Source organism: Chiloscyllium plagiosum, unplaced genomic scaffold (genome assembly GCF_037043375.1).
Source record: "Chiloscyllium plagiosum isolate Xiang-an unplaced genomic scaffold, Cpla_swu_hap1 HiC_scaffold_17, whole genome shotgun sequence".
Taxonomy (NCBI): Eukaryota; Metazoa; Chordata; class Chondrichthyes; order Orectolobiformes; family Hemiscylliidae; genus Chiloscyllium; species Chiloscyllium plagiosum.
Window position 1 is genome coordinate 75,872,590 of NW_028270155.1, and position 27,514 is coordinate 75,900,103.

The 27,514-nt window shown below is 41.2% G+C and overlaps 1 protein-coding gene across 1 annotated transcript in view; it reads left to right on the plus strand.

The window, feature by feature from the left end:
• Window positions 1-27,514, plus strand: part of hydin (HYDIN axonemal central pair apparatus protein) — a 905,740-nt gene that overhangs the window by 482,538 nt on the left and 395,688 nt on the right. Inside the window, exons 22-23 of the mRNA XM_043707374.2 lie at window positions 3,180-3,323; window positions 7,859-8,172. Coding sequence (XP_043563309.2) covers window positions 3,180-3,323; window positions 7,859-8,172 — 458 coding nt within the window. The remainder of the gene's footprint in view (window positions 1-3,179; window positions 3,324-7,858; window positions 8,173-27,514) is intronic.

The window sequence follows — 27,514 nt, forward strand, 5'->3', positions numbered from 1 at the left end:
CCACTGGCAACATGTTCCAGGCACCCACCACCCTCTGTGTACAGAACCTTCCGCGGCTATCTCCCTTAAACTTCCCCTCTCACCTTGAAATCGTGATCCCTAGTAATTGAGCCCCCACTCTGGGGAAAAAGACTTCTTGCTATCCACCCTGTCTATACCTCATGATTTGTGGACCTCAGTCAGGTCCCCCCTCAAACTCCACTTTTCTAATGAAAATAGTCCTAATCTACTCAACCTCTCTTCATAGCAAACTCCCTTCATACCAGGCAACATCCTGGTAAACCTCTCCTATGCCCTCTCCAAAGCATCCACATCCGTTGGTAATGTGGCGACCAGAACTGTACACAGTGTTCCAAATGTGGCCGAAACAAAACTGTTACAACTGTAACATGACCTGCCAACTTTTGTACTCAATACCCTGTCCGATGAAGGACAGCATGCCGTATGCTGCCTTCACCACTATCGACCTGCGTTGCCACCCTCGGTACAATGGATCTGAACACCCAGAGTTCTCTGTATATCAATTTTCCCCAGGACTTTTCCATTTACCGTATAATTTGCTCTTGAACTGGATCTTCCAAAACGCATTATCTCGCATTTGCCCGAATTGAACTCCATTGGCCATTTCTCTGCTCATCTCTCCAATCTATCTATATTCTGTTGCATTCTTTGACAGTCCCTTTCACTATCTGCTATTCCACCAATCTTAGTGTCATCTGCAGACTTGCTAATCAGACCACATATACCTTCCTCCAGATCATTTATGATATATCACATATAACAGTGGTCCTAACATGGATCCCTGTGGAACACCACTGGTCACAGTTCTCCATTTTGAGAAACTCCCTTCCACTACTAATCTCTGTCTCCTGTTGCCCAGCCAGTTCTCTATCCATCTAATCAGAACACCCTGGACCCCATGCGACTTCACTTTCTTCATCAGCATATAATGGGAAACCTTATCAAATTCCTTACTGAAGTAACATCTGCAGTCCTTCCCTCATCAATCAACTTTGTCATTTCCTCAACAAATTCTATTTAATTGGTAAGGTATAACCTTCCCTGCACAAAACCATGTTGCCAATCACTGATAAGCTCATTTTCATCCAAATGTAAATAGATCCTATCCCTCAGTATCTTTTCCAGCAGCTTTCCTACCACTGACATGAGGGTCACCAGATATAATTACCTGGAGTATCCCTGCTACCCTTCTTAAAACAAGGGGACAACATTAGCAATTCTACACTCCTCCGGGACCTCACCCATGTTCAAGGATGCTGCAAAGATATCTGTTAAGGCCCCAGCTATTTCCTCTCTCGCTTCCCTGAGTAACCTGGGATAGATCCCATCTGGACCTGGGGACTTGTCTACCTTAGGTCAAACATGCACATTTATCCTGCTTGTATTTTAGTGCCCCTGACTGTTGTGCTTCAGATCATTGTTTGTTTAGGCCATTGAAATCTTCTGATGCCACCAACCAATTTTGGGTGCAATCCAAATTGTGTTCATTAGCATGCTGCTACTAGAACAATCATGACCTTAGATATAAACTCGTACTTTGCTTACTTAAGTACACTTTCCATAATTCTTTGAGAAAAATGTAGCATCTGAGTTTATTTCAATAACAGTCTTATTGAACTATGATAAATAGCAGAGGTGCTGACCACTTTGTTCGAATTGTTTTCATTGATGGTTGCTTCCTTGGGCTGAATGTGAAGTGGATTGTGTCAAGAGGCTCTAGCTGTCAGTCTGGATAGTCACAGATTCAAAGAGGTGTGAGGACATAATGTTCCTCATTGGTGTGCTTCATCTTTTCTGTAAAGCCTCTTATGGATCTTTTCATTAATAGGGAAACCCTTTTGAATGGATAATAAAGGGAGAACAAGGATTAATGTAATCTGGCACTATGCCAGTAGCCTCAACACTTCCTATCAGTGGAATGCTAATCACATGATGCGGATATACAAAGGGGTTAGGAGAATGGTGTGCAGATCTTTGCTAGTCATTTATATGGGCCAGGTATGCAGCCACACCGTCTGAAACTGGAAGTCAATGCATTAGAGATGGTGAGAGCTGCAGATGCTGGAAAGTGAGAGTTGATAAAATGTAGAACTGGAAAAAGCATGGCAGGTCAAGCAGCACCAGAGGAGCAGGAGAGTCAATGTTTCGGGCAAGACCCTTTATCACGACTCAACGCATTCACTGAGTCTGCACAGCTGCATGGTTTACAGGAAACATTGGCACGATGTACCTGAACCCTGCTGTCTTCTCTCCATCAGCATTAGGTTTTGGATGGAAAGGCTCTTGGTTGCCAGTTAGGAACCACATCAGGGGATTAGCCCAGCATCTAAAACCAGGCAGATCACTCTGGCATGTAGTTCCCTCTGGTCCAGGGTCTGGATACCTGTGGCCTGAGTCTTGGACTTGAAGCTGAGGTGAGGGGAGGAATGTCCTTCTGGTGGTAACCATTGCCTCACTATAATGGCACGACTTAGCATAATGGCTGATGCTGTTCAGAATCCCAGGGTTCATCCTGGATGGAGGAAGCACAGGTCTCTCATTGTGTCTCCAGTTGTTGGGAGATACCCTCAAAACCGCAACAAAATTTGTCTGCAAGTGAACTGGTATATGTTATGGTAGAAAACACCTATGATAGAGGATGTCAACGATATAATAAAAATGGATACTTCTGAAAATACCCTAAAACAAGGATAGTAACTTGTACTGATACAGCACCTTTGACATAGTAAAATATCCCAAGATGCATAAAAAGAATGTTATCAAGCAATGATTGATATCAGGCTGTATGAGGAGACAATGGTGACTGAAAGCTTCATCAACAGTTGCATCTTAAAAAACACACAAGACGTGAAAAAGATTAAGGAATTCATGAGTCTGGGATTTCTGCCGCTGAAGGCACAGCCACCAGTGGTGGGACAATTAAAGTCAGGCATGATCAAGAAATCAGAGTTGAAGATACACAGATATTTTGGAAGATTATAGGGATTGTAGGAGATTACAGAGATAGGGAGGAATGACATCCTAGAAGGACATGAGAATGAGAAAATGAGCATTGAAACATTGTTTAAGTGGGAGACAGCATAGGCCAGGGAACCTTTCATGTATGTTGTGGTAGCTCCTATTCTAAAAAACCTGAGTCTGTCTTTTTATGCCTGCAGCCCAAACATGTCAAGCTGGTTCCTCAATACACACCTCTTACTTTGAAGAACATATCCCCATTGCCATTGACCTTGATCCTGAAGGTGGAAGGACCATTTGGAATTATAGAAAGCATGGATCGTGAGACAACAATCATTTCAAAGGTAGAAGTAAATTGCTGTTTTCAATCAAATTTACTGCTCGAGAAAACTGGTTTATGGAAATATCATGTATAGATTGTTTGATGGGAATTACTAAAAGATACTAATTAAACACTGGTGCTATGATAGTTTGTATCTATGTTACTGAAGCTTTGGTATGATCACAAGTTTCATCATCTGTTTATTAAGTGAGAGATTGATTTGTACTCATCAGCTGGAATCCAAGATGAAATTTATTCTTTTAAGATCTCTGTTATTTAAAATTAAGAATTTTAGATAAATTTTGATAACGTATGTGATGATGAAGTGACACAAACTTTGTGCTTGAATCTTTACACTTTCCACTTTGATACTCTGGTATTAGGAGTCTATTAGGGGTGTGGCCTGAACAACTTCATTGTCTGGGATTGAGATACACTTGTTTTTGAATCCTTATTCCGTTTCCAAGGGTGCCTTAGAGTGGAACTATTTCAAACTTGGCAGCGTTTACTGACACTGAAACTGTGGACAACTTCGCATGTGTGCTCATTCAAACACACCCATATGTCTATTTTACATGTGCTGTCGTAGGCAAATGCAAAACTGCAAACGCTGAGGGGAGCATATGTGATTTTGAACTTGGGGTCAGCGGGAAGGGAGGGTGTAATCCCACACGGAGTGAGAACGGGAAGGGAGGGGGTGATCCCACACAGAGTGAGAATGGAGGTGGGGGGGATTTCCCTGGATTGAGAATGGCCCAGAAGACAGAAGGTGGAAGCGACGAGCAAGGTCCAGGACACAGGGGCCAGGTTCTTCCCCATTGCCTCCTTTCTGCACTCTACCCTGGCTCTCTTTTATCCCTATTGCCACAACCTCCAGTTCTTTGATTCTCCCAAGCCCTGACCTTTCACCTCCCAGTCCCAATCTCCCTCCCCTCCCTTTCCACCCCCCTCTTCTTCCCCATAATCCCTACACACTTCCCCACTACCCACTACACTTGACAAAGAAGCAGTGCTCTAAAAGCTTGTGATTTCAAATTAAACATGTTGGACTATAACCTGGTGTTATGTGATTTATGACCCTGTCAAGATGAGAGACTCCCCCACCTTCCCTGATCTTTGGGATACTTAATGCCAGCTATTCCCAGCAGGGGCATCACGACACTTAGGCTGGTCTGTGCTCTGTGACAGGTTTGTGGACAGATTAAGTGAGCACATCCTATTAAGTGCATCAATGCTGCAGAATTTTTTAGTTCTGAATGACGATTTGAGGTTATGGGAGATGCACATCATTTGAATAATGAAGAAAATCCTAAAAAGAATACTAACCAAATTTTCTCTTGGTGTCTCTCTAACTTTAGCACCCATTTTACATTAGTGACCATCTTCTCAGAAACCTACTAAACATCCTCTTATCTGATCAATATCTGTGTTAACACCTGTCACTCTTAAATGTCTTTCTAACCATTTAAGTACCTTTTCAGACCAATAACTGACTCTGCTCTCTGCTCTCCTAATCACCAGTTTCACCTGTTAAATGCTTCTCCAATCTTTTAAGGTGTACCTTCAGGTCAAACTTAGGTCATTAAGTCTGCGTTTAACACCCACTAAACAACAAATTAATCAGTACTTTTGCATATTCAACATTATAGTGAAGGGAGGCTGAAGATAGCAAGGACTTAGATTGTCCTCTGAATGCAGACCAGTAGTACCACAACAAACCAAAATAGCTAACTCCTGGAGGATTTAGAGAACCAGCATGAGGATAAAACCATTCTAATCACCCAAATCAATCTGTTGCATACATTTGCACATTAGTAATGGTGTACTGTTCTGAATTAACATTGCGGACATACTGCATTGTGTTTGGAACTACCACTGTACTAAATATAAGATCAATAGATCTAGCAGCTCAGAATTGACTCGTGTGAGGGGCAAACAAACCATAATTAACAGCAGAATTTAAATCCTCCACAATCATTAACCATGTGGGCAAGCATATTCTTCATTCTACAATTATTGTCAATCCAAGCAACCAATGAAGGATTGTAGTGGAGCATTCCTGATACAGCACTACTCAAAAGTGGTGAAAGTGCAACACAGGAATCTGGCAGGTGATTGCTCAACCGTGGAAGCAGCATTCACAATCCCTGCACCCAGTGCATCAGATTAAAGCCCTGTAGTTTTGCCAAAACTATTTGTGAATGGCTATGGGCAGTTAAACAATTAATCAGAGGAAAAGGAGACCTCATGACAGTCCCCATCTTCAATGATGGAGCAATTCAGTATATCAGAGCAAAAGACATGGCTGACAGACTTGCAACCATTTTTAGCCTAAGATGCCACATGAATTATCTACCTGGTCCTCTTTAGAGCCATAAGAGAGAATTAGTGATATACAGCATGGAAACGATATATCTTAAATTAATCTAGTCCCATTTGCCAGCAATTGGCGCATATCCCTCAAAACCCTATTCAAATAACCATCCAGATGCCTTTGAAATGTTGTAATCATACCAGCCTCCACCACTTCCTTTGACAGCTTATTCCACACACTCACCAGCCTCTGCGTGAAAAAGTTGTCCCTTAGGTCCCTTTTAAATGTTTCCCCTCTCATGTTAAACTTATGCCCTCTAGTCTGGACTCCTCCACCCCAGGGAAAAGACCTTGTCTATTTATCATATCCATGCCCCTCATGACTCTGCAAACCTCTATAAGGTGTCACCCCTCAGCCTCTGACGCTCTAGGGAAAACAGCCCCAGGCTATTCATCCTCTCTCCATAGCTCAAACCCTCCAATCCTAGCAACGTCCTTGTAATCTTTTCTGAACACTTTTTCAAGTTTCACAACATCCTTCTGAGTTTTCACCTACATAGACATCTGACTTCAGGCAGACAATTCACTCCCTGTGACTCCAAGGAATATCTGAGTGTACTAAGTACAGCAGAGCCCAGGGATCAGACAGCATCTTGATTGTAATGCTAAAATCCTCTGTTTCAGGGCTGGCCATGCCTCAGCCAAGTTGTTTTGCTATATTATAACACTAGTGCCTAGTTGACAAACTGAAAAATGATTAATAAATGTCCTATCTTCAAAAGACAGGTCAAATGCATGTTGTCAATTCATTAGACCATCAACTCACTCTAAAGCATAGCAAAATGAATGGAATATAGCATTGACAGTACTATCAAGCAGCATTTAGTTACTAATAATCTGCTCACCAATACTCAGTTTACATCCACAAGGATAACTCACTCTTGATCTCATTACACCACCTACCCACATGCTGAAAGCCCTGAAAAGCATCAGGCTTTGACTGATAAGGAACAATTAACAGTTGCATCATCACACGAGGAAATGATCTTCTCCACCAAGTGAGAAAGTCTAACCACCTTCCCATGACATCATTGACATCCAGGGTCATCATTGATCGACAATTTAAGTGGTGCAACTGCATAATATCATAGCTACAAGACCAGGCGTGAGTCTGGGTAATTCTGTAGCAGCTGACTTGTCTCCCCAGTGTCTTCCCTTCGCTACCAAAGTTAAGAGGATGGTGAAATACTTTCCATTGCTGAATGTTTGCAGCTTGAAAACTTAAGCTTGATACTGTCCAAGGCAAAGTAGTTTACTTGATGAACACTCCATCACTGATGTCCCCCTCGTGCTGATATGGTATGGTGCGATGATTTCAATCAAGATGAACTTCACCAGCTCAGAAGTCTTCGTTGACAGCACATCCCAAATTCATAGCTTTACCACCTAGAATAATCAAGGGCAGCTGGTGCATTGTAAAACCCCACCTTCACGTTCCTCTCTGAGTCAGACATATTCCTGGCTTGGAACTATGCAGCATTTCCTTCAAATGCGCTTGATCAAGTTTCCGGAACTCCTCTAAAATACTGTGCGTGTATGTAGACCACATAGATTGCAGTGGTTGAAGAAAGTGGCCCTTTACTCAGTTTTTCAAGTACACTTTGAGTTGGATGATAAATTCAGGCCTTCATAGTGATGCACCTGTTCCATGAATGAATGCAAGTTTTTTTTAGAAAAAGTCTCCTCAACCTGTAAACACCTATTTCCCTGCTGAAGACACTTCCTGCCTGGTAAATGCCTGACCTCATTTTGTTTCCATGTCAGTGGGACAGCATAATTGTCTAAAGTGACAACGATACCTTTTGTATGGGATAGAATTTGTTGCCTGCCTGTCTGACCATGACATCTTCATGGGCTTGAGTGATCACATTGGGTTGTAAATGTTTTGAGAGTTTTGTGATCTCCTGAATATGACAGTAAGAAAGGATAGCACTAGAAGGCTTCAGCGTTCTCTTTCAGCATACGTTTTATATTATGTTGGTAACAAGTATACCTTAGCAGTATCATTGTTTTGAAGAACTGGAATGCTTCAATAATCTGTTGGAAATGGAGCAGTTAATTCAAGGTCTAATCCTTCCAATGTCCTGCATTTCTTATACTGGTGACATATTTTGATGTTTACAGTTCTGGGGCTGTTAACAATACTCTAATCCTTGTAATTCATGGCACCTTTTCTCCACCCAGACTGTTAAACTGGATGCAGATGAGCACCTTGAGCTGTTAATCCAATTTGACCCATCATATAAGGATGACTTGCACAGTCGTGTAATAGAGGAGATTCTGACAATCCGGTACTTGGAGCACCCACACATGGAGTATGTGGTCTTGAGAGGAGAAGTACACTTCCCAAACCTGCACTTCGAAACTTCTGTAGTGGACTTTGGTTGTATCATAAATGATACTGAGGTAGTGCGCTATGTGGAGATGACAAACTGCAGTCCCCTGCCAGTAAAGTATCGCTGGTCCTTCCGTGCAGATGACCCATTGGAATGGAGCAGGTAAGAGAATTTACTATTTTGAATTAGAATTAGAATTAAGCTTCATTGTCACGTATATTCAAGTACAGGGATAAAAATGTACATAGTTGCCATTCTCTGGCACTGTCTTAGGTACAAAGGTACTGAGGTACGAAGTAGAAAATAAGGAAATAAAGTTAAAAAATTAGCATTGCAGTCTAAAGCCTTCGAATTATTAAAAGTACTTGGATTTGAAGTTGAATGTGAAGCCCCTGTATAGGAATGAAGTGAAAGTGGCAATTTTGTAATGAATTTAACCTGAGGGTCACCACATTTCAGACAAGAGGTGAGGCTGAGATGGCGGGATTTTCATACTGACCTCAGCCAACGTGGGAATTGAGTTCATGCTACTGATGTTATTTTTCATCACAAGCCAGCTGTTCAATCAACTAAACTCCCAAGAGTACATCACAAGGACACCTGTTTGATTAAAAAGCTAGGTTAGGAAAATAAATGCTTAACTGAACAAAGGGGTGGAGAATAAATCACTGCTTATGACAGCCATGATAAAGATAGAGATGTCAGATACTGCAATGAAGAGTGTAGATTGTCTGAATGTTTCCAGAGGTAGCTAGCATCAGGCTGACACATCTGCAGAGATGACAAAAGAAGACAACTGTGAGATGACAGATGCTAATATTTGTCCTTTTAGAATCTGTCATTGGCTTTTGATGCTCTGGGATAATCTTTGGGACATGACATTTGCTAATGCTATCAGTTTTTAAAGCACCATTGTCTTCTCTATAAAATTATCAGAAAGTTTTGATTCCCAAACCTTCTATTGGATTAAAAATCACTTAATACCTGGCAACCATCACACATGATAAAGTACAATAATGAATTTACAAAGAAGGTTGAAAGTGTAGGCTGTCTGGCACAGATGGAAGGTAACAGTTTGTTTTAACATAGTCTTTGAGTTGCAAGAGAGAAACATGTTCCAACTGCATAGCTTCTGTCCTATTTCCTCTGTGTTTGTGAAGTTGCCAGTGTCCCATAGAAGCATTCAGTATGATCATCTAACTTAATACCCTGTTCTGCTTCCGGCCCAAATCTTTTGATCCCTTCAGCCCGAAGAACTATATCTAATTCCTTCTTGAAAACATTAAATGTTTTGGCCTCAACTATTTTCTGTGGCAGAGAATTCTGCAGGGTCACCACTCTGAATGAAGAAATGTCTCCTCATCTCAGTCCTAAATGGCCTACCTTGTATCCTTATGACCCCTGTTCTGGACTCCCCAGTGTTCAGGAACATCCTTCCGTCATTTAGTCTGTCTAGTCCTGTTCAAATTTTATAGCTTTCTGTGAAATTCTTCTAAACTCCAGTGAATATTGTCCCAACTGATTCAGACTGTCTTCATATGCTCATCTTGGCATCCCAGGAATCAGTCTTGTGAATTTCTTCCATCGCCAGAACACCCATCCTTATTTGTGGAGAATAAAATTGCACACACTACTCCAGGTGTGATCTCACCAAGGCCCTGTATAATTGCAGCAAGACTCCCCTACTCCTGTACTTGAATCCTTACTCTCTGAAGGTCAACATAACATTTGTCGTCTTCACTGCCTGCTGCACCTGCATTCTTATCTTTAGCAACTAGTGCACAAGGATACCCAGGTCTCGTTGCACCTGACCCTTTCGCAATCTATCACCATTCTGAGAATAATCCGCTTTCCTGTTTCTGTTGCCAAAGTGGATACATCACATTTATTCACATTATACTTCATCTGCCATGCATTTGTCTGCGCTCTCAGCTTGTGTCCAAATCACACTGAAGCATCTCTCTAACCTCTTCATCCTTCACCGTCCCACCCAGCTTTCTGTCATCTGCAAACATAGAAATACTATATTTAGTTTCCTCATTGAAATCATTAATACATATTGTGAATTGCTGGGATCCAAGCACTGTTATCTGCATGCACATTAGCCACTGCCTGCCACTCAGATAAAGACCTTTTATTGCTTATCTTTGTTTTCTGTCTGCCAACCAGTTCTCTATCCATGCACTCTCTATCCCCAATCCCATGCACTTTAATTTTAAATCTTTACCTTTTATGTAGGACTTCATGAAAATCCAAGTAAACACTTCCACTGGCTCCCCCGAACAACTTGACAGGTTACATCCTTGATAAACACCAGTGGTCCCAGAGTCATCAGTAAATGATTGCTACTATTCCAAATTGCTTTTCGTTAAATGTGTATCCAAGCTTGAGTTAAAAGAGCGAGAGAGAAAATGACCTGGGACTTTCCTTAGCCTTGCTGTTTTTGATCCATATTGCTTCCTCTCTCATTTTGCTTAAAACAAATGTTTGTACTTTCTCACTCTAGCTCTACTGTCTTTTCCAACTGAATACTCTGCAAATAACTTTCATCTTTAACATGTGAAGTTATCATTTAAGTGTAAGTGTAAAACAGGAGATGCAAATTTCTTGACACCTCACTGACCTCCAATGTTCAGTTCTGATGAAGTCACCGGACTCCAAATGTTTTATCCCCAGGATGCGTCCAGATCTGCTGAGCTTCACCAGCAGTTTCTGTTTTGTTTGAATTCCAATGCTCCTTGATTCCTGAAGAAGGGCATGTGCCCGAAACGTCGAATCTTCTGTTCCCTAGATGCTGCCTGACCTGCTGTGCTGTTCCAGCAATAAAGTTTCATCCTTGATTAACATGGAAATTCTGAGGCAGTCAGTTATTGTACATTCTCCCATGTGGTTTGCCTCGTTTGTAAGGTGATCAGAGCAGCCATTTAAGGCTAACAGTCTCCTTTTTTTTATAAAGCTGTGTTTAGTTCAGGAATGTGTAAAATATTAAAGTCAAATAATGAAAGTTAAATATTGATATTCTATTTTCACGAGGCTCATAACAAGTTTGATGCCAGCTACCCCATTAAAGTCATGTACAAGTGGAAGGCATACAATAGCATGTTATGACAATAGACAATAGGTGCAGGAGTAGACCATTCAGCCCTTCGAGCCTGCACCGCCATTCAATGTGATCATGGCTGATCACTCCTAATCAGTATCCTCTTCCTGCCGTATCTCCATAAGCCTTGATTCCACTATCTTTGAGAGCTCTATCCAACTCTTTCTTAAATGAATCCAGGGACTGGGCCTGCACTGCCCTCTGGGGCAGAGCATTCCATACAGCCACCACTCTCTGGGTGAAGAAGTTTCTCCTCATCTCTGTCCTAAATGGTCTACCCCATATTTTTAAGCTGTGTCCTCTGGTTCTGCACTCACCCATCAGCGGAAACATGTTTCCTGCTGCCAGAGTGTCCAATCCTTTAATAATCTTATATGTCTCAATCAGATCCCCTCTCAGTCTTCTAAACTCAAGGGTATACAAGCCCAGTCGCTTCAGTCTTTCAGTGTAAGGTAATCCCGCCATTCCAGGAATTGATCTCATGAACCTACACTGCACTCCGTCAATTGCCAGAATGTCTTTCCTCAAATTTGGAGACCAGAACTTCACACAGTCCTCCAGGTGTGGTCTCACCAGGGCCCTGTACAGCTGCAAAAGCACCTCTTTGCTTCTATACTCAATTCCTCTTGTTATGAAGGCCAGCATGCTATTAGCCTTCTTCACTACCTGCTGTACCTGCATGTTTGCCTTCATTGACTAGTGTACAAGAACACCCAGATCTCTCTGTACTGCCCCTTTACATAAATTGATTCCATTGAGGTAGTAATCTGCCTTCCTGTTCTTGCCACCAAAGTGGATAACCATACATTTATCCACATTAAACAACATCTGCCATGCATCTGCCCACTCACCTAACTTGTCCAGGTCACCCTGTAATCTCCTAACATCCTCATCACATTTCACCCTGCCACCCAGCTTTGTATCATCAGCAAATTTGCTAATGTTATTGCTGATACCAACTTCTATATCATTAACATATATTGTAAAAAGCTGCGGTCCCAGCACGGATCCCTGCGGTACCCCACTGGTCACTGCCTGTCATTCCGAAATGGAGCCGTTTATCACTACCCTTTGTTTCCTGTCAGCAAACCAATTTTCAATCCAATCCAATACTTTGCCCCCAATACCAAGCGCCCTAATTTTACTCACTAACCTCCTGTGTGGGACTTTATCAAAAGCTTTCTGAAAGTCCAGGTACACTACATCTACTGGATCTCCCTCGTCCATCTTCAGAGTTACATCCTCAAAAAATTCCAGAAGATTAGTCAAGCATGATTTCCCCTTCATAAATCCATGCTGACTCTGTCCTATCCTGTTACTACTATCCAGATGTGCCGTAATTTCATCCTTTATAATTGACTCCAGCATCTTTCCCACCTCTGAGGTCAGACTAACTGGTCTATAATTTCCTGCTTTCTCTCTCCCACCTTTCTTAAAAAGTGGTACAACATTAGCCACCCTCCAATCCTCAGGAACCGACCCCGAATCTATCGAACTCTGGAAAATAATCACCAACGCATCCACGATTTTCCGAACCACCTCCTTCAGTACCCTGGGATGCAGACCATCAGGCCCCGGAGACTTATCAACCTTCAGACCTAACAGTTTCTCCAACACCAAATCCTGCCAAATATAAATTCCTTTAAGTTCAGGTCCTTCAGCCACTGTTACCTCAGGGAGATTGCTTGTGTCTTCCCCAGTGAGCACAGATCTGAAGTACCCATTTAATTCTTCTGCCATTTCTTTGTTCCCCGTAATATATTCCCCTGTTTCTGTCTTCAAGGGCCCAATTTTAGTCCTAACCATTTTTCTGCCTTGCACATACTTAAAAAAGCTTTTACTATCATCCTTTATATTATTGGCCAGTTTACCTTCGTACCTCATTTTTCCTCTGCATATTTCCTTCTTAATAATCCTCTGTTGCTCTTTCAAAGCTTCCCAGTCCTCAGTTTTCCCACTTATCTTTGCTATGTTATATTTTTTCTCTTTTAACTTTATATGTTTCTTAACTTCCCTCGTCAGCCACGGCCGCCCATGCCTCCTCCTAGGATCTTTCTTCCTTTTAGGAATGAATTGATCCTGCAACTTCTGCATTATACACAGAAATAGCCGCCATTGTTCCTCCACAGTCATCCCTGCTAAGGTATTGCACCATTGAACTTTGGCCAGCTCCTCCCTCATAGCTCCATAGTTCCCTTTATTCAACAGAAGTACTGTCACTTCCGACTGTACCCTCTCCCTCTCAAATTGCAGATTGAAGCTTAATGTATTATGGTCACTACTTCCCAATAGCTCCTTCACTTCGAGGTCTCTGACCAATTCTGGTTCGTTACACAATACCAGATCCAGAATTGCCTTCTCCCTGGTTGGCTCCAGCACCAGCTGTTCTAAGAATCCATCTCGGAGGCACTCCACAAAATCTCTTTCTTGAGGTCCAAAACCATCCTGATTCTCCCAGTCTACCTGCATGTTAAAATCCCCCATAACAACTGTAGTAACATCTTTGCGACAGGCCAATTTCAGCTCCTGATTCAACTTACATCCGACATCCATACTACTGTTTGGGGGCCTGTAGATGACTTCCAAGAGGGTCTTTTTACCCTTAGTATTTCGCAGCTCTATCCATATTGACTCTACGTCCCCTGACTCTAGGTCCCCCTGCGCAAGGGACTAAATATCCTCCCTTACCAACAGGCTACCCCACCCCCTCTGCCCATCAGTCTGTCCTTACGATAGCACGTGTAGCCTTGAATATTCATTTCCCAGGCCCTGTCCACTTGAAGCCACGTCTCAGCTATACCCACAATATCGTATCTGCCAATTTCCAAAAGAGCCTCAAGCTCATCCATCTTATGTCAAATACTTCATGCATTCATGTATAGGATTTTTAATTTGTTACTGCTCTCACCCTTCCCATCAACCCCTATTTCACTCAACTTTACAGCATTTTCCCTTTCCGTGTTTTCTGCCTCATTGATACAGTTGTCTTTCTTGACTTCTCTTATTCTAACTTTCCCATCAATTTCCTTTTTCAACATCCAGTTTGTCCCCTCCCCCCCGCTACTTAGTTTAAATGTAGCGGTGTTGCAGTAGAAAACCTGCCTGCCAGAATGCTGGTCCCTAACCTATTAAGGTGCAAACCGTCTCTCTTGTAGAATTTATGCTTACCACAAAATATACCGCAGTGATCCAAGAACTTAAATCCTTGCTTCTTGCACCAGTTCCCCAACCACACATGTTGTAGCATACTCCCACACAGTTTACATGTTTCACATTTTGCACTAGAATACAGAACAGTACAGGCTCTTTGGTCCTCATTGTTGTGCTGACCTTTTATCCTACTGTAAGATCATAACCTATGTACCCTTCATTTTACTATCATCCATGTGCCTATCCAAGATCATCTTAAATGTCGTTAATGTTTCCTACTCTACTACAACTGCGGGCAGTGCATTCCATGCAGGCACCAGTCTCTGTGTAAAGAACCTACCTCTGACATCTCCCCTGAACCTCCTCCAATCACCTTAATAGCTGATTCTGCCTTGGCTAAAAAGTCTCTGGCTATCCATTCTATTTATGCCTTTCATCATGTTGTACACCTCTATCAAGTCACCTCTCATCCTTCTACACTCCAGTGAGAAAAACCCTAGCTCCCTCAACCTTTATTTGTAAGACATGCCCACCAGTTCAGGCAGTCTCCTGGTAAACCTCCTCTGCATCCCCTCTAAAGCTTGCAAATACCTCCTATCATGAGGCAATCACATCTGAACACAGTATTGCAAGTGTGGTCTAACCAGGGCTTTTTAGAGCTGCAGCATAACCTTGTGGCTCTTAAACTCAATCCCCCGTTAATGAACGCAAACACACCATACGCCTTCCTAACAGCCCTATCAACTTGGGTGGCAACTTTGACGGATCTACGAACATGGACCCCAAGATCCCTCTGTTCCTCCACACTGCCAAGAATCCTGCCTTTGACCCTATAATCTGCATTCAAATTTGATCTTTCAAAATGAATCACTTCACACTTTTCCAAGTTGAACTCCATCTATCCCATAACAGTCCAGCTCTGCATCCTGTTAATGTCCCATTGCAACCTACAATAGCTCTCCACACTATCCACAACTCCACCAACCTTTGCGTCATCAGCAAACTTACTAACCCACCCTTCCACTTCCTCATCAAAGTCATTTATAAAAATCACAAAGAGCAGAGGTCCCAGAACAGATCCCTGTTGAACATCACTGGTGACTGAGATCTATGCTGAATACTTTCCATCTACTACCACCCTCTGACTTCTATGGGCCAGCTTATTCTGTATCGAGATAGTCAAATTTCCCTGTATCCCATGTCTCCTTACCTTCTGAATGAGCCTACCATGGGAAATCTTATCAAATGCCTTGCTAAAATCCATATACACCACATCCACTGCTCTATCTTCAACCATGGGTTTTGTCACATCGTCAAAGAATTCAATAAGACTTGTGAGATATGACCTGCCCTCCACAAAGCCACACTGACTATCTCTAATCAAACTATACTTTTCCAAATAATCATAAATCCTGGATGTAGGTTTGCTCGCTGCGTTGGAAGGTTCGTTTTCAGACTTTTCATCACCATACTGGGTAACATCATCGGAGAGCCTCCGGATGAAGAACCGGTGGCATGGACTACTTTCTATTTGTGTTTAGGTTTCCTTGGGTCAGTGATGCCATTTCCTGTTGTGACATCATCTCCTGTAGTGATGTCATTTCCTGTTATTTTTCTCTGGAGTGTGGTAAATGGGATCCAAGTCAATGTGTTTGTTGATAGAATTTCAGTTGGAATGCCATGCTTCTAGGAATTCTTGTGCAGGTCTCTGTTTAACTTGTCCTGGGATGGCTGTGTTGTCCCAGTCGAAGTGGTGTCCTTCCTCATCTGTACGACATCAACTGGCCACAAAAAGATATGACCCTCTCTCACTAGTATCCTTACATATAGATGAGGAAGGACACCATTTCGACTGGGACAGTACATCTATCCGAGGATAAGCCAAACAGAGACACGCATGAGAATTCCTAGAAGAATGGCATTCCAACCGGAACTCAATCAACAAACACATCGACTTGGATCCCAGTTACCACCCCTTAAGAAAAAGAACAGGAAATGACATCAACACAGGAAAAGTCATCGCCAACCCAAGCAAACCTAAACAAGTAAATAGAAAGCGGGCCATGCCACCAGTGCTTCATCCGGATGCTCACCAATGATGTTACCTAGTATGGTGGCACAACATCTGAAAACGAAACTTCCAGCTCAGCAAGCAAACCTACATCCAGAACTTCAACTTGAGCTACAAATCTTCTCAAAACTCGCTATTCATAAATCCTGTTTCTCAGAATTCTCTCCAATAATTTTCCCACCACTGACTTAAGACTGACTGGTCTATAATTCCCAGGGTTATCCTTATTCCCTTTTTTGAACAAGGGAATAACATTTGCCACCCTCCAATTATCTGGTAACGCTCTAATGGACAGTGAGGATGCAAAGATCATTATCAAAGGCACAGCAATCACTTCCCTCCCTTCCTGTGGTAATCTTGGGTATATCATGTCTGGCTCAGGGGACTTCTCTATGCTCATGTTTTCAAAATTTCCAGCACATCCTCCTCCTTAACATCAATCTGTTAAGTCAATTGATCTTTCCCATAAGCCTTTTGTATTCACTTTAATAGCCACTTTTGATTCCTGTGAGAGAATGGTTAATGTTTGGCAAGCAGGATGAACAAAGTGAGCTTTAGGGTATTTTGATTTTCATTCTCTGATTTTTATCACCTGATTTCATTAAACATTAATCTGTGAGAATGCAGATGCAGAAAGGATGTTTCCACTAGTTGGGGATTGCTAGAACCAAGGCATGGAATAAGTGATTGGCTACTTAATATTGAGATGAAGAGGAATTTCTTCACTCAGAGGAAGATGAGCGTTTGCAATTCTCTACTCCTGAAGGCTGTGAAGGCTCAGGCATTGAGCATTTTCAAGACTGAGTTTGAAAGAATCACATAGTACAACCATGAAGGAATACAGGGATAGTGCAGGACAATGTTGTTGAAGTAGAAGATGCATTATTCCATTAAACGGCAGTGCAGGATCAAAGGGCTTAGTCCTGCTCCTCTTTCTTTGTGCTTATCTTCTCCAACTAGTCATGTCAGATTTTGTTAAGGGGATACAAAAATGCTCCGGGTAAACCACAGATTCAATAACTCTCCAAAAAGGATCGCTTTATTATGCTTGATGTCTAGTTTCATTTGTAATCCCTTTTATGCAAAATTTTCAAAACTATCTCATTAGAGATTACGTCTGTCCTAATAAAGTGGCTTATTTCAGCTAATTTGCTTTGAACAATCACTCGCTATAGGCACCTAAAGATGTTGTCATTCTTGAAAGTAAAACTTTCATACTCTCTGACATCATGTAAGTTTTCACTTCTTGAGTAAATCTAGATAATGTTTTAGTCAACCTATTCCACACATTGTTGAGGTGCAATTACTACCCAATGCTGCATAGTCAAATGATTCTATTATTACTACACACACCACCAGACTACATCTCTGAGGCTAATGCAGTTCTTTTAATCTGATCATATCCATCAGCTTTTGCCTCTGATTTTATGTACAATCCTACACTTTGAGTCCCTTTTTGAGCTGTTTATTAAATTATGATATTTTTGGTCACACTTGAAGCACCTGTTATTTGTTCCCTGGCATTCCAAGGGTTCATTTGTGTTTATTACTGTTCCAATCCTATCATCTGATATGGTGTCCAGATCTGATAAATGCGCTTTCATTCTCAATCTTTCTTTTGCTGTAGAATCTATTTCCAGAACCTGGACAATCTTGAAATGCTGCAATCATCCTTTGTGGCTCCACAGATTGTCCTTTTTGTGCCTTAAAGCTGCCATTCAGCCCATCGAGTTTGCTCTGCCATTCAATGCGATCATAATTGATCTGATAGTCCTCAACTCCACTTTCCTGCCAATTCCTCACAAACCTTAATTCCTTTAATGATTAAAAGTCTGCCTATCTCAGCTTTGAATTGACTGAACAGCTCAATCTTGAAGCATCTTTTTGGCAAAGAATTTTGCAGATTCACCCCCTGTGAGAGAAGAAATTCTTCTTCATCTCTGTCTTAAACATGCAACCCTCTGTCTTAAGGTTGTGCCTTCTGGTCTTGGACTCTCCCACAAGGGGAACCAATCCTTCCTCATCTACCCTGTCTTGTCATCGAAGAACCGTATATGCTTCAATAAGATTCCTTCTCATTCTTCCATTTTCTAATGATTAAAGGCTCAGTCCACTCAATTCCTCCACAGTCCAATTTAGCATACCATACCATAAGTACCATCCACTATGATAATTTCAAAGTGAGGGTTGCAGACATAAAATCAGGATCCCAAACACATGTTTTCAGTTTTATGGTTGCCTTGTATCAAATTGAAAGTATTCTTACATTAATTTAGAGACTTGGTTTGCTCCTAATATCGAGTTTACTAATATTATGATACTTCCCAATACTAATGCTGAATACTTCCTAATACTAATTTTACTAATACTTAATACTAGTATTATTTTATTAATGCTAATTTTTGTTTCTCCTGACACTGGAACTCTGCACTGTTGTAATGGATATTGACTATTTTTCCACTGAAACAATATTGAATTTTGCAGCCTTTGAAATGAACATTGAACTTTATTCTGTTATAAGTTTTCACGCATGAAGTATTGATTGGCACTTTATAAATGAATGCAGGAGTCTGCTATGACATGTCGATTGAACTCATTTCATTGGATCTTGATGGATAACACTGGAGTTCAGGAACAGCTAACGTGTCCTTGGAATTTTAAAGGCTTCACAATGTGTATTATATATCTATATTCTATGTTATGATATATATCTATAATATATATCACATATCACAGTCTACTGTGTGAACAAGATCGAGTTTTACTTTCCAAGTTGGAGATCATTTCATACAGACTTAACTTGTTTGATTTCAGTTTGAACTGCTGGAGAAAATAAAATTCCACACATTTACCCACTCCAACTCAAGGTCATTGAGCTGTTCTATTATGGATCTTCTTCCACCACACCTCTTGATGCCATGAAGACAGTGTGTAGGGGCACAGGCAGATAGCCACTATAAAAACATGCTGCTTGGCTAGTGTGCTGATTTTCCTCACTGTTTAAGCCACCAATGAGTTTCCTCAGGAAGTGGGAAATTTGAACCCAACGGTCCATCTAATTTTGAAATAGGGCCAATTAAAGTAGTTAAACAGCTCATTATGAACATTTTTAGGGTCAGTTCCAGATGTTGGAGTGTGTGTGACACATGAATTCCCCGCAGGATCAGGGACATACCAGGTATGTTAAAGCAGCAGCAGCACCTTTGGTAGGCAGCTAGTTTTGAGAAGATTTGTAGCTCAGGTTGAGGTTCTGGATATAAGTTTGCTCACTGAGCTGCAAGGTTCATTGTCAGATGTTTGTCACCATACTTGGTAACATCACCAGCGAGCTTCCGGTGAAGCACTGGTGTTGTGACCCGCTTTCTATTTATGTGTCTCGATTCCTTGGATGGGTGTGTAGTCCAGTTGAAGTGGGTCCTTTCCCATCTGTATGTAAGGATACTAATAAGAGTGGGTCATTTCTTTTTGTGACTAGTTGATGTTCATGTCTCCTGGTGGCTAGTTTTCTGCCTGTTTGTCCAAAGTAGTGTTTATTACAGTTTTTGCACAGTATTTTGCAAATGATGTTCATTTTGCTTGTTGTGTGTATAGGCTCTTTTAAAATCTTTAGCTGCTGTTTTAGTGTGTCGATGGGTTTGTGGCTACCATGATGCCAAAGGGTCTGAGTAGTCTGGCAGTCATCTATCTTTGGTAGTCAGTCCAGGGATCAGAATTGTTATGTTCAAGAAAGGGAGTACAGCTGAGCCATTAGATGCTATGGAGCATGTATTGGTTGCTTGCAGAGTGTTCACTGCAGTCTCAATCACTCTCCTCACTTTGCAGCGAATTGCAAAAGAAGAAAGAGTAAGGCTTCTTCACATTATAGGGAAAATAAAGAAGAAAGCTTATGATAGTCCAAAAAATCTCAACATTGCAGATAGCCCAGAGCAGTATAGAAAGTACAGGGGGTCAAGTTAAAAAAGAAATAACAAAATAGAGGACTTGTAAAGATATTAGCAAGCAAGTTAAAGAAAAACTCAAAGATATTTAACCAGTTTCTAAAATGCAAGAAGATAGTTAAAGAAAAAGTATCAGAGATGAAGAAGGGAACTTGTGAAAAGATGCTGAGGAGATGGGGAGAATTTTAAATCAAAGTTAAGTCTTCGTATTAATAAAGGAAAGGGATGATGTTGATGTAGTAATGTAAGAGGAGCAGTGTGGCCAAGATAATCATAACGAGAAAGGAAGTAATCGAGGAGTTGGAATTCCTGAAAGTCCAAAGTTTGTGAGAAGATTTGTATCTCGGGTGCTCGTTGTTGTGGTTCTGTTCGCCGAGCTGGGAATTTGTGTTGCAGACGTTTCGTCCCCTGTCTAGGTGACATCCTCAGTGCTTGGGAGCCTCCTGTGAAGCGCTTCTATGATGTTTCCTCTGGCATTCCTGAAAGTGGATAAATCAGCAGGGTCAGATAAAGTCTTTATTAAGTTGTTGAAGGAGGTCAGAGAGGAAATAACAGGTGCTCTGAGAATTATTTTCCAATCTTCACTAGACACAGGTGAGGTGCTGGAGAACTGGAAGAATGCAAATGTGGTTCCATTGTTTAAAAAGGGTACAAAGGAAGTGCTAAATATGGACCATTTAGTCTTATGTCAGTGATGAGCAAGTTGTTAGAATCAATCCTAAGAGATTGGATAAACTGTCACTTTGAAAGGCATGGGCTGGTGAAGGGTAGTCAGCATGGTTTTGTTGAGGGAAGGTCATTACTTACAAATTTGATTGAATTTTTTGAAGAAGTGATAAGGTGGATTGATTAGGATAGAGCAGTGAATCTTAGTAAGGCATTTGACAAAGTTCCACATGGCAGGCTAGTCAAGAAATTAAAAGCCCATGGAGTATAGGGAATTGGATCCAAAGTTGGCTTAGTAACAGGAAGCAAAGGGTCAATGACTGCCATTGTGTATGAAAGCTGTTTCAAGTGGTGCTCAGCAGAGCTTGGTGTTGGGAACCCTGCTGTTTGTTTTATACATTTATGGTTTGAATTTGCACGTGGAGAGCACAATTGGGAAATTTGCTCCCCCAATTTCAAATCCAAATCATGTCAGAAACATTAGTCATGAAATGGGTAATGTAGAGGATAGCTGTAAACTCCAAAATGATATAGTTGGGTTGGTGGAGTGTGCAGGAAAGTGGCAAATGGAGTTCAACTCTGATAAGTGTAAAGCAATGCATTTAGAGAAGTTAAATTTTAAAAGGGAATAAACAATAAACAGGAATATACTGAGAGGGCTAGTTGAAATGAGAGATCTTGGTTTGGACCATAAAGGTAGCAGTACAGTTAGATAAGATTGTAAAGAATGTATCTAGAGTGTTCTATTTCATTGGCTGAGGTATAGAATAAAAAAGTAGAGACATAATGATGAAACTGTGTAAGATACTAATGAGGCTGCAACTGGAGTATTGTGTGCAGTTCTGGTTACCATATTACAGGAAGGATATAAATGCTCTGGTTGGAGTGCAAAGAAGATTTAGTAGAATGTTGCCAGGTCTGGAGAAATGTAGCTACGAGGAGAGACTGGAGAGGTTGGTTTTGTTTTCCTTGGAACAAAGCAGCCTGAGAGGTGACATAATTGAGGTGTATAAAATTGTGAGATGTAGAGATAGAGTAGATGGAGGAATCTGTTTCCCTTGGCAAAGAGTTCAAACACCAGGAGTTTTAGATTATAGTTAAGTGGCAGAAGATGAGAGGGGATGTCAGGAAAAACGTTTTAATGTGGTTGGTGTGGTTGTATTGAATTCAATATCTATGATGGTGGCAGAGGCAGAGACCCTAAAATCTTTTTTAAAAGTACTTGGATCTGCACCTTAAGTGCTGTAAGCTGCAAGGCTATGGGCCATGTATGGGAAAATGGGATTAGAAAGGACACCTGGGTGTCTTTGGTTCAATTTGGACAAGATGAGCTGAAAGACACCCCCCCCCCACCGCGCCCACCCGCCGGCCAGTAACTGTGCTGTATCATTTGTGTGCTTCTATAAGGAGTTAGTGGAGCACAAGGTAGGGAGCAAAACCTCAGGATTTGGGTCTATTATCATCAGTCTTTGAAGAAAACAGCAGCCAAGAGTTACAACAGGCTGGACGATGGTGGAGATTGTAGAAAACATGACCCTCCAAGCAGATGGGCACAGAGATTTGTAATCTTGCCTGTCCTCGGATGCTGCCTGAATTGCTGTGCTCTTCCAGCACCACTGATCCAGAATCTGGTTTCCAGCATCTGCAGTCATTGTTTTTAACCACAGAGATTTGTAGCCTTATTGCGGAAAGGCTCACACCTTGCATCATTACTTGCTATCTGCTGTTTCAGTGTGTCAAAGTCACTGTGGCTTTTAGCATCTTCACCTCTGGTTATTTTCAAAGGTCAGCTGCAGATCTTAGTAGATTCTCACAAACAGCTGCACATCATTGTATATTGCTGTTGACAGGTTCCCATTTTGCAAGTGCTCAGCAGTACATTCAGTGCAGTTTTTCCTGAAATGCATCCAAATGACCATTAAGGAGCACAGTGAGATCCATTAACAGGAAGGACCTCTGTTCCTTCAAAGTTCAACTGGTCCATAACCACAACAAGAGCTTCCCAATTTGTGCACTCATCTTCCACCTTCTGCCAGGGTGCACTCACTGAAGTGCTGGCAAATCCTCATCAGTGCTTGGGATCTACATCATAAGGTACTCAGATAGGGAGGGGTTAGATATCTTGGGCACACATTCCTCCCATTTTTCACAAACAACTTGCACCTAAGGCTCCTCAAATGGAGTTGTTGCTTGGTCTGGCATTTCCAGAGCAAATAAAGCCTTGAACATTTTCTGGCACTAGATCTAGTTCCTCCAAAAGGTAATTCCACTGCTAAACTTCTCAATCTCAATCCATACCTTTTTGTTGTGGGAGATTAGCCGCCTTCTGCCACTTTTCAGAAGGAGGATCTCAATCCACTCCCTCATAGCCTCAAGGAGGGCCTACATGTTAGCCTTGGTGAAAAAGGGAGCAGTCCTGCCCTTTGCCTTTTCTCTCCTTTCACTGTTTCATCCATTCCTGCAACAAAATTGCAACCATACTCACGGCTTCCATGCCATATTTGAATTGGTCCTGCACCAGCACAGATGTCCTAACTCCACTCCTTTCCCTATAGTTGGTAAAATGGCCCAACCCACTCTTCAACCGATCAGCATCCTTAACTGTGAAAATTGGAGGCTGTGACTGCTCCAGACACCCTCTTCCTAAGAAGGTGATGGTAGCAAGGTCATTGATTTTTATTTAAGGAAAAGGTGGGTAAAATCTCATTGGGCATGGGAATCAAAGGTTTTTGGGGATGGATGGGAAAATGGAACTCAGAACACTAAAAGATCAGCTATGTGTGTGGGGACAGGGTGGGGATAGTGAAAGAGAAGACATTACAGCAGAAGCAGTATAATGTTGATGTTGATGTTGTGACTTAACCTCCCCTCCACCTCTGCTCCCAGCAATCTCCTCTTTATAATTTGGGACGACGTTAGTTTTGAGGCCAGACTGTTAGCATTTACTGTAGGCACACAGTTTCAGAGAAAGATAATTTATTTTCAAATTTATGTCAACAAATACCAAAGCAACAGACACCTCCAGAGAATACCTTACACCTACCTTGCACAATCCAGTCCTGTTGAGCTTTTTTTCCCATTTCCAGTTCAATAAATATAAGAAATTGGCTTCCAAAATTGCTCTATCAATTTTCTCAGAAGGTTTCTCTTTAGACTTTTTCAGTTCTTTTAAATTAAAAAAGCAAATACTCCATTGAGTGTAAAACCACTAAGTGATGTTCATACAGGAACATTTTACATCAATATTTTAACATAAAAATTAAAAACAGCTCAAAATAATTGACTTAGAAAAGTCTCTAGTTAGTGTCTTCCCTTTGATTTGATTCAAATATGATCAGAAATTAAATTAAGTTGCAGTTAGACAGCTATTTAATTGTAACATGCATTATATCCATAGTTCTGTGGAAACATAATTGACATACTGTTTGTGAGATGAGATGGGGTTCAGGTGCAGGTGGCCTCTAGGACTATGGATGCTATGGCTCAATGAAATAAGCTCAGAGTACATTTTAAACTTCATTCTATTCATCTGACATCTCTCAAGGTTTTATTATCAAACTAGCATGGGTGTCTTCAAATTTTCAGTCCTTTGCCCCACTTTATTATTCAGTAATAGTAGACCTAAAACAACAACATTAAAAATGCATTAACAGTCCAGATGTCTGATTGGTGTGTGAGGAAACTTGCACAACTCAGCTGTCCTGTTTGAGTATGTAAGAAATGTATCTATTATGAAATAATTTTAAAGCACAGGGACTGTCACCTAAATACAACTGAATCCCATTCATCCACTGCCCCTTTTTTGCTGACCTTGCTAACAAACAAGATTACATGCCAAATAATATAAATAGCAAGTGAAAGACAGAACTCAATGATTCCATAAGCAGTGGGTCAGATCTTGGGAATGAGGTCCTGCAACATCCAGTCGCGAATGGTGGTGGCTATTACACAAGTCATTGGAGGAAGGAGGCTTTACAAATATCCCCAAACCTAATGATGGAACAGCCCAGCACATCAGGGCAAAAGATTAGGCTGAAGCATTCACAACAGTGCTGAGTGGATGATCCATCTTGGCCTCCTTCAATGGTCATTAGTATTATAATGCCTATCATCAGCAAATTCCATTTACTCTGTGTGATATTAAGAAATGGTTGGAGGCACTGGATACCTCAAAGGTTATGGCCTCTGATGACATTCTGAAAATATACTGGAAACTTGTGCTCTAGAACTTGACACACCTCCAGCCAAGCTGTTCCAGTACAGCTACAGCACTAGCATCTACCCAATAGTTTGAAAAATTGTCCTGTTATGTGCTGTACACAAAAAGCAGGACAATTCCAAATAGGCCAGTTACTACCCCATTAGTTTACTCTCAATTATGAGTAGATTGATTGAAGGTGCCATAAAGAGTGCTATTAAGCAGCATATGCTCACCAGTAGTTGCTCAATCATTCCGAGTGTGGTTTCTGCCAGGGTCACTCAGCTCCTGACCCCATTACAGCCTTGGTTCAGACAGAAACAAAAGATTCAAAGGTAAGGTGAGAGTGACAGCCTTCGCTCAAGGTCATCTTTGATCAAGGAGCCTTAGTAAAACTGGCATCAAGAGGCAAACTCTCCATTACTTGGACTCATACCTGGTACATAGGAAGATGGTTGTGGTTGTTGGAGAGCAGTCATCTCAGCTCCAGGACATCTCTGCAGGAGTTCCTCAGGGTAGTGTCCTCAGCTCAACAATCTTCATTGCTCATTAATGACCCTCCTTCCATAATATAATGAGAAGTGAAAATCTTTTTTACTAACGTCTGGAAGCTAATACCAAACTTTGGAGAGTTGAATCACAGACTAGTCAAGCAACAGCCTGACATAATCATACTCACATCACAGCTTACAGACAATGTCCCGGATATAAGAACATTGAGTATCAGAGTTGGGATGTCAGGCTGCAGCTGTACAGGACGTTAGTGAGGCCACTTCTGGAATACTGTGTACGATTCTGGTCACCCTTCTATTGGAAAGAGGGTGCAGAAAAGATTTACAAGGATGTTGTGGGGACTGGAGGGTTTGAGTTTTAGGGAGATACTAAATAGTCTTTTTTCCAAGAGTATTAGAGGTTGAGGGAAGACTTTATAGAGATTTATAAAATCATGAGGGGCATGGATAGGGTGAATAGCAAAAGTTTTCTTCCTAAGGTTGGTGAGTCCAAAACTAGAGGGTATAGATTTAAGGTGAAGTTTCACAGTGCAAGAATGGAATGAGCTGCCAGATGATGGCACAATGATAACATTTAAAAGGTATCTGAATAGTTATATGAATAGGAAAGGTATTTAGAGGAATATGGGTATATGTTGGCAAATGGGACTAGGTCAGACAAGGATTTCTGGTTTGCAAGGACAAGTTCGACCAAAGAGTTTGTTTTTATGCTGTATGACTCTATGTGGGGATGTCCATTGTTGATCACTTTAATGCGTGGACTGTTAACTGTGTTGTGAATTGTCATGGTGTTTACTATGTTGAAGGTGTTATAGCACACTGTTAGTTTTGTTGTTGTCTGTGTCCATATTCAAATGCAACAAGATCTGGATAATATTAATATTAATAATACTAATAAGCCAATACATCAAGAATCCACTCCTTCCATTACTGACATTCAGCAGAAGCATTGTACTATCTGTGTACACCGCAGAAATTCACCTAAGATCCTTAGACAGCACCGTCCAAACCAATGATCATTTCCATTAGGAGGATAAGAGCAGCAGATATGTAGGAAGACCACTCCTGCAAGTTTCCCTCTAAACCCCTCACCATCCTGACTTGGAAATATACTGCCATTCCTTCACTGTTTCTAAGTGAAAATCCTATAATTCTCTCCCTAAGGGCATCGTGGGTCTACTTACGGTATATGGACTGCAGTGGTTCAAGAAGGCATCTCTTTAAAACCTGCATCTTGCACCAAATGTTTGGTTACTTTTCCTGCTATCTTCTGTGTGATGTCAAATCTTGTTTGATAATGGTTCTGTAAAGCATTTTGAAATATTTTATTATTTTTGTTACGTCACGGCAGTAAACCCTTCTGTTAAACAAATCAAACTCCCAAAAAAGCTCACCTCGCCTTATAATCTGGTAAAAAGTGAGTTCTAGGCAACTCCCAAATTCTACATTTTAAAGAAAATAGCATCAATTTATTCTTTAACTTGAAAAGTGAACATTAAACAAATATTCACAACTCTAGGACCCATCCCCCCGATTCTCTTATCTGCTTATTATCTGCCTTCAACTCTATAAAAATATACTGTTCAATAAAACACTTTTATTGTTTAATAAAATTGCATCAACTTAATTTCAAAAGCATACAGTGGCTGTCTATGCCAGTGTCTTTCTTCCAGCTGAGGATCTCCCTGGGTCGTCTTCTTTCTTTTACTGCGTATATGTTTCGTATGAAAAGGTACCTTTTGATAAAGGATGTTTCAATGTTTTAGGTCTTTCTCGATGGCAGTTACTCTGTCTGACTTCAAAATGCCTGCTGTTTTTATACCCCCAACTCTGGATTGTCTCATTGGTTTGATGTTGGCAAAGCAATAC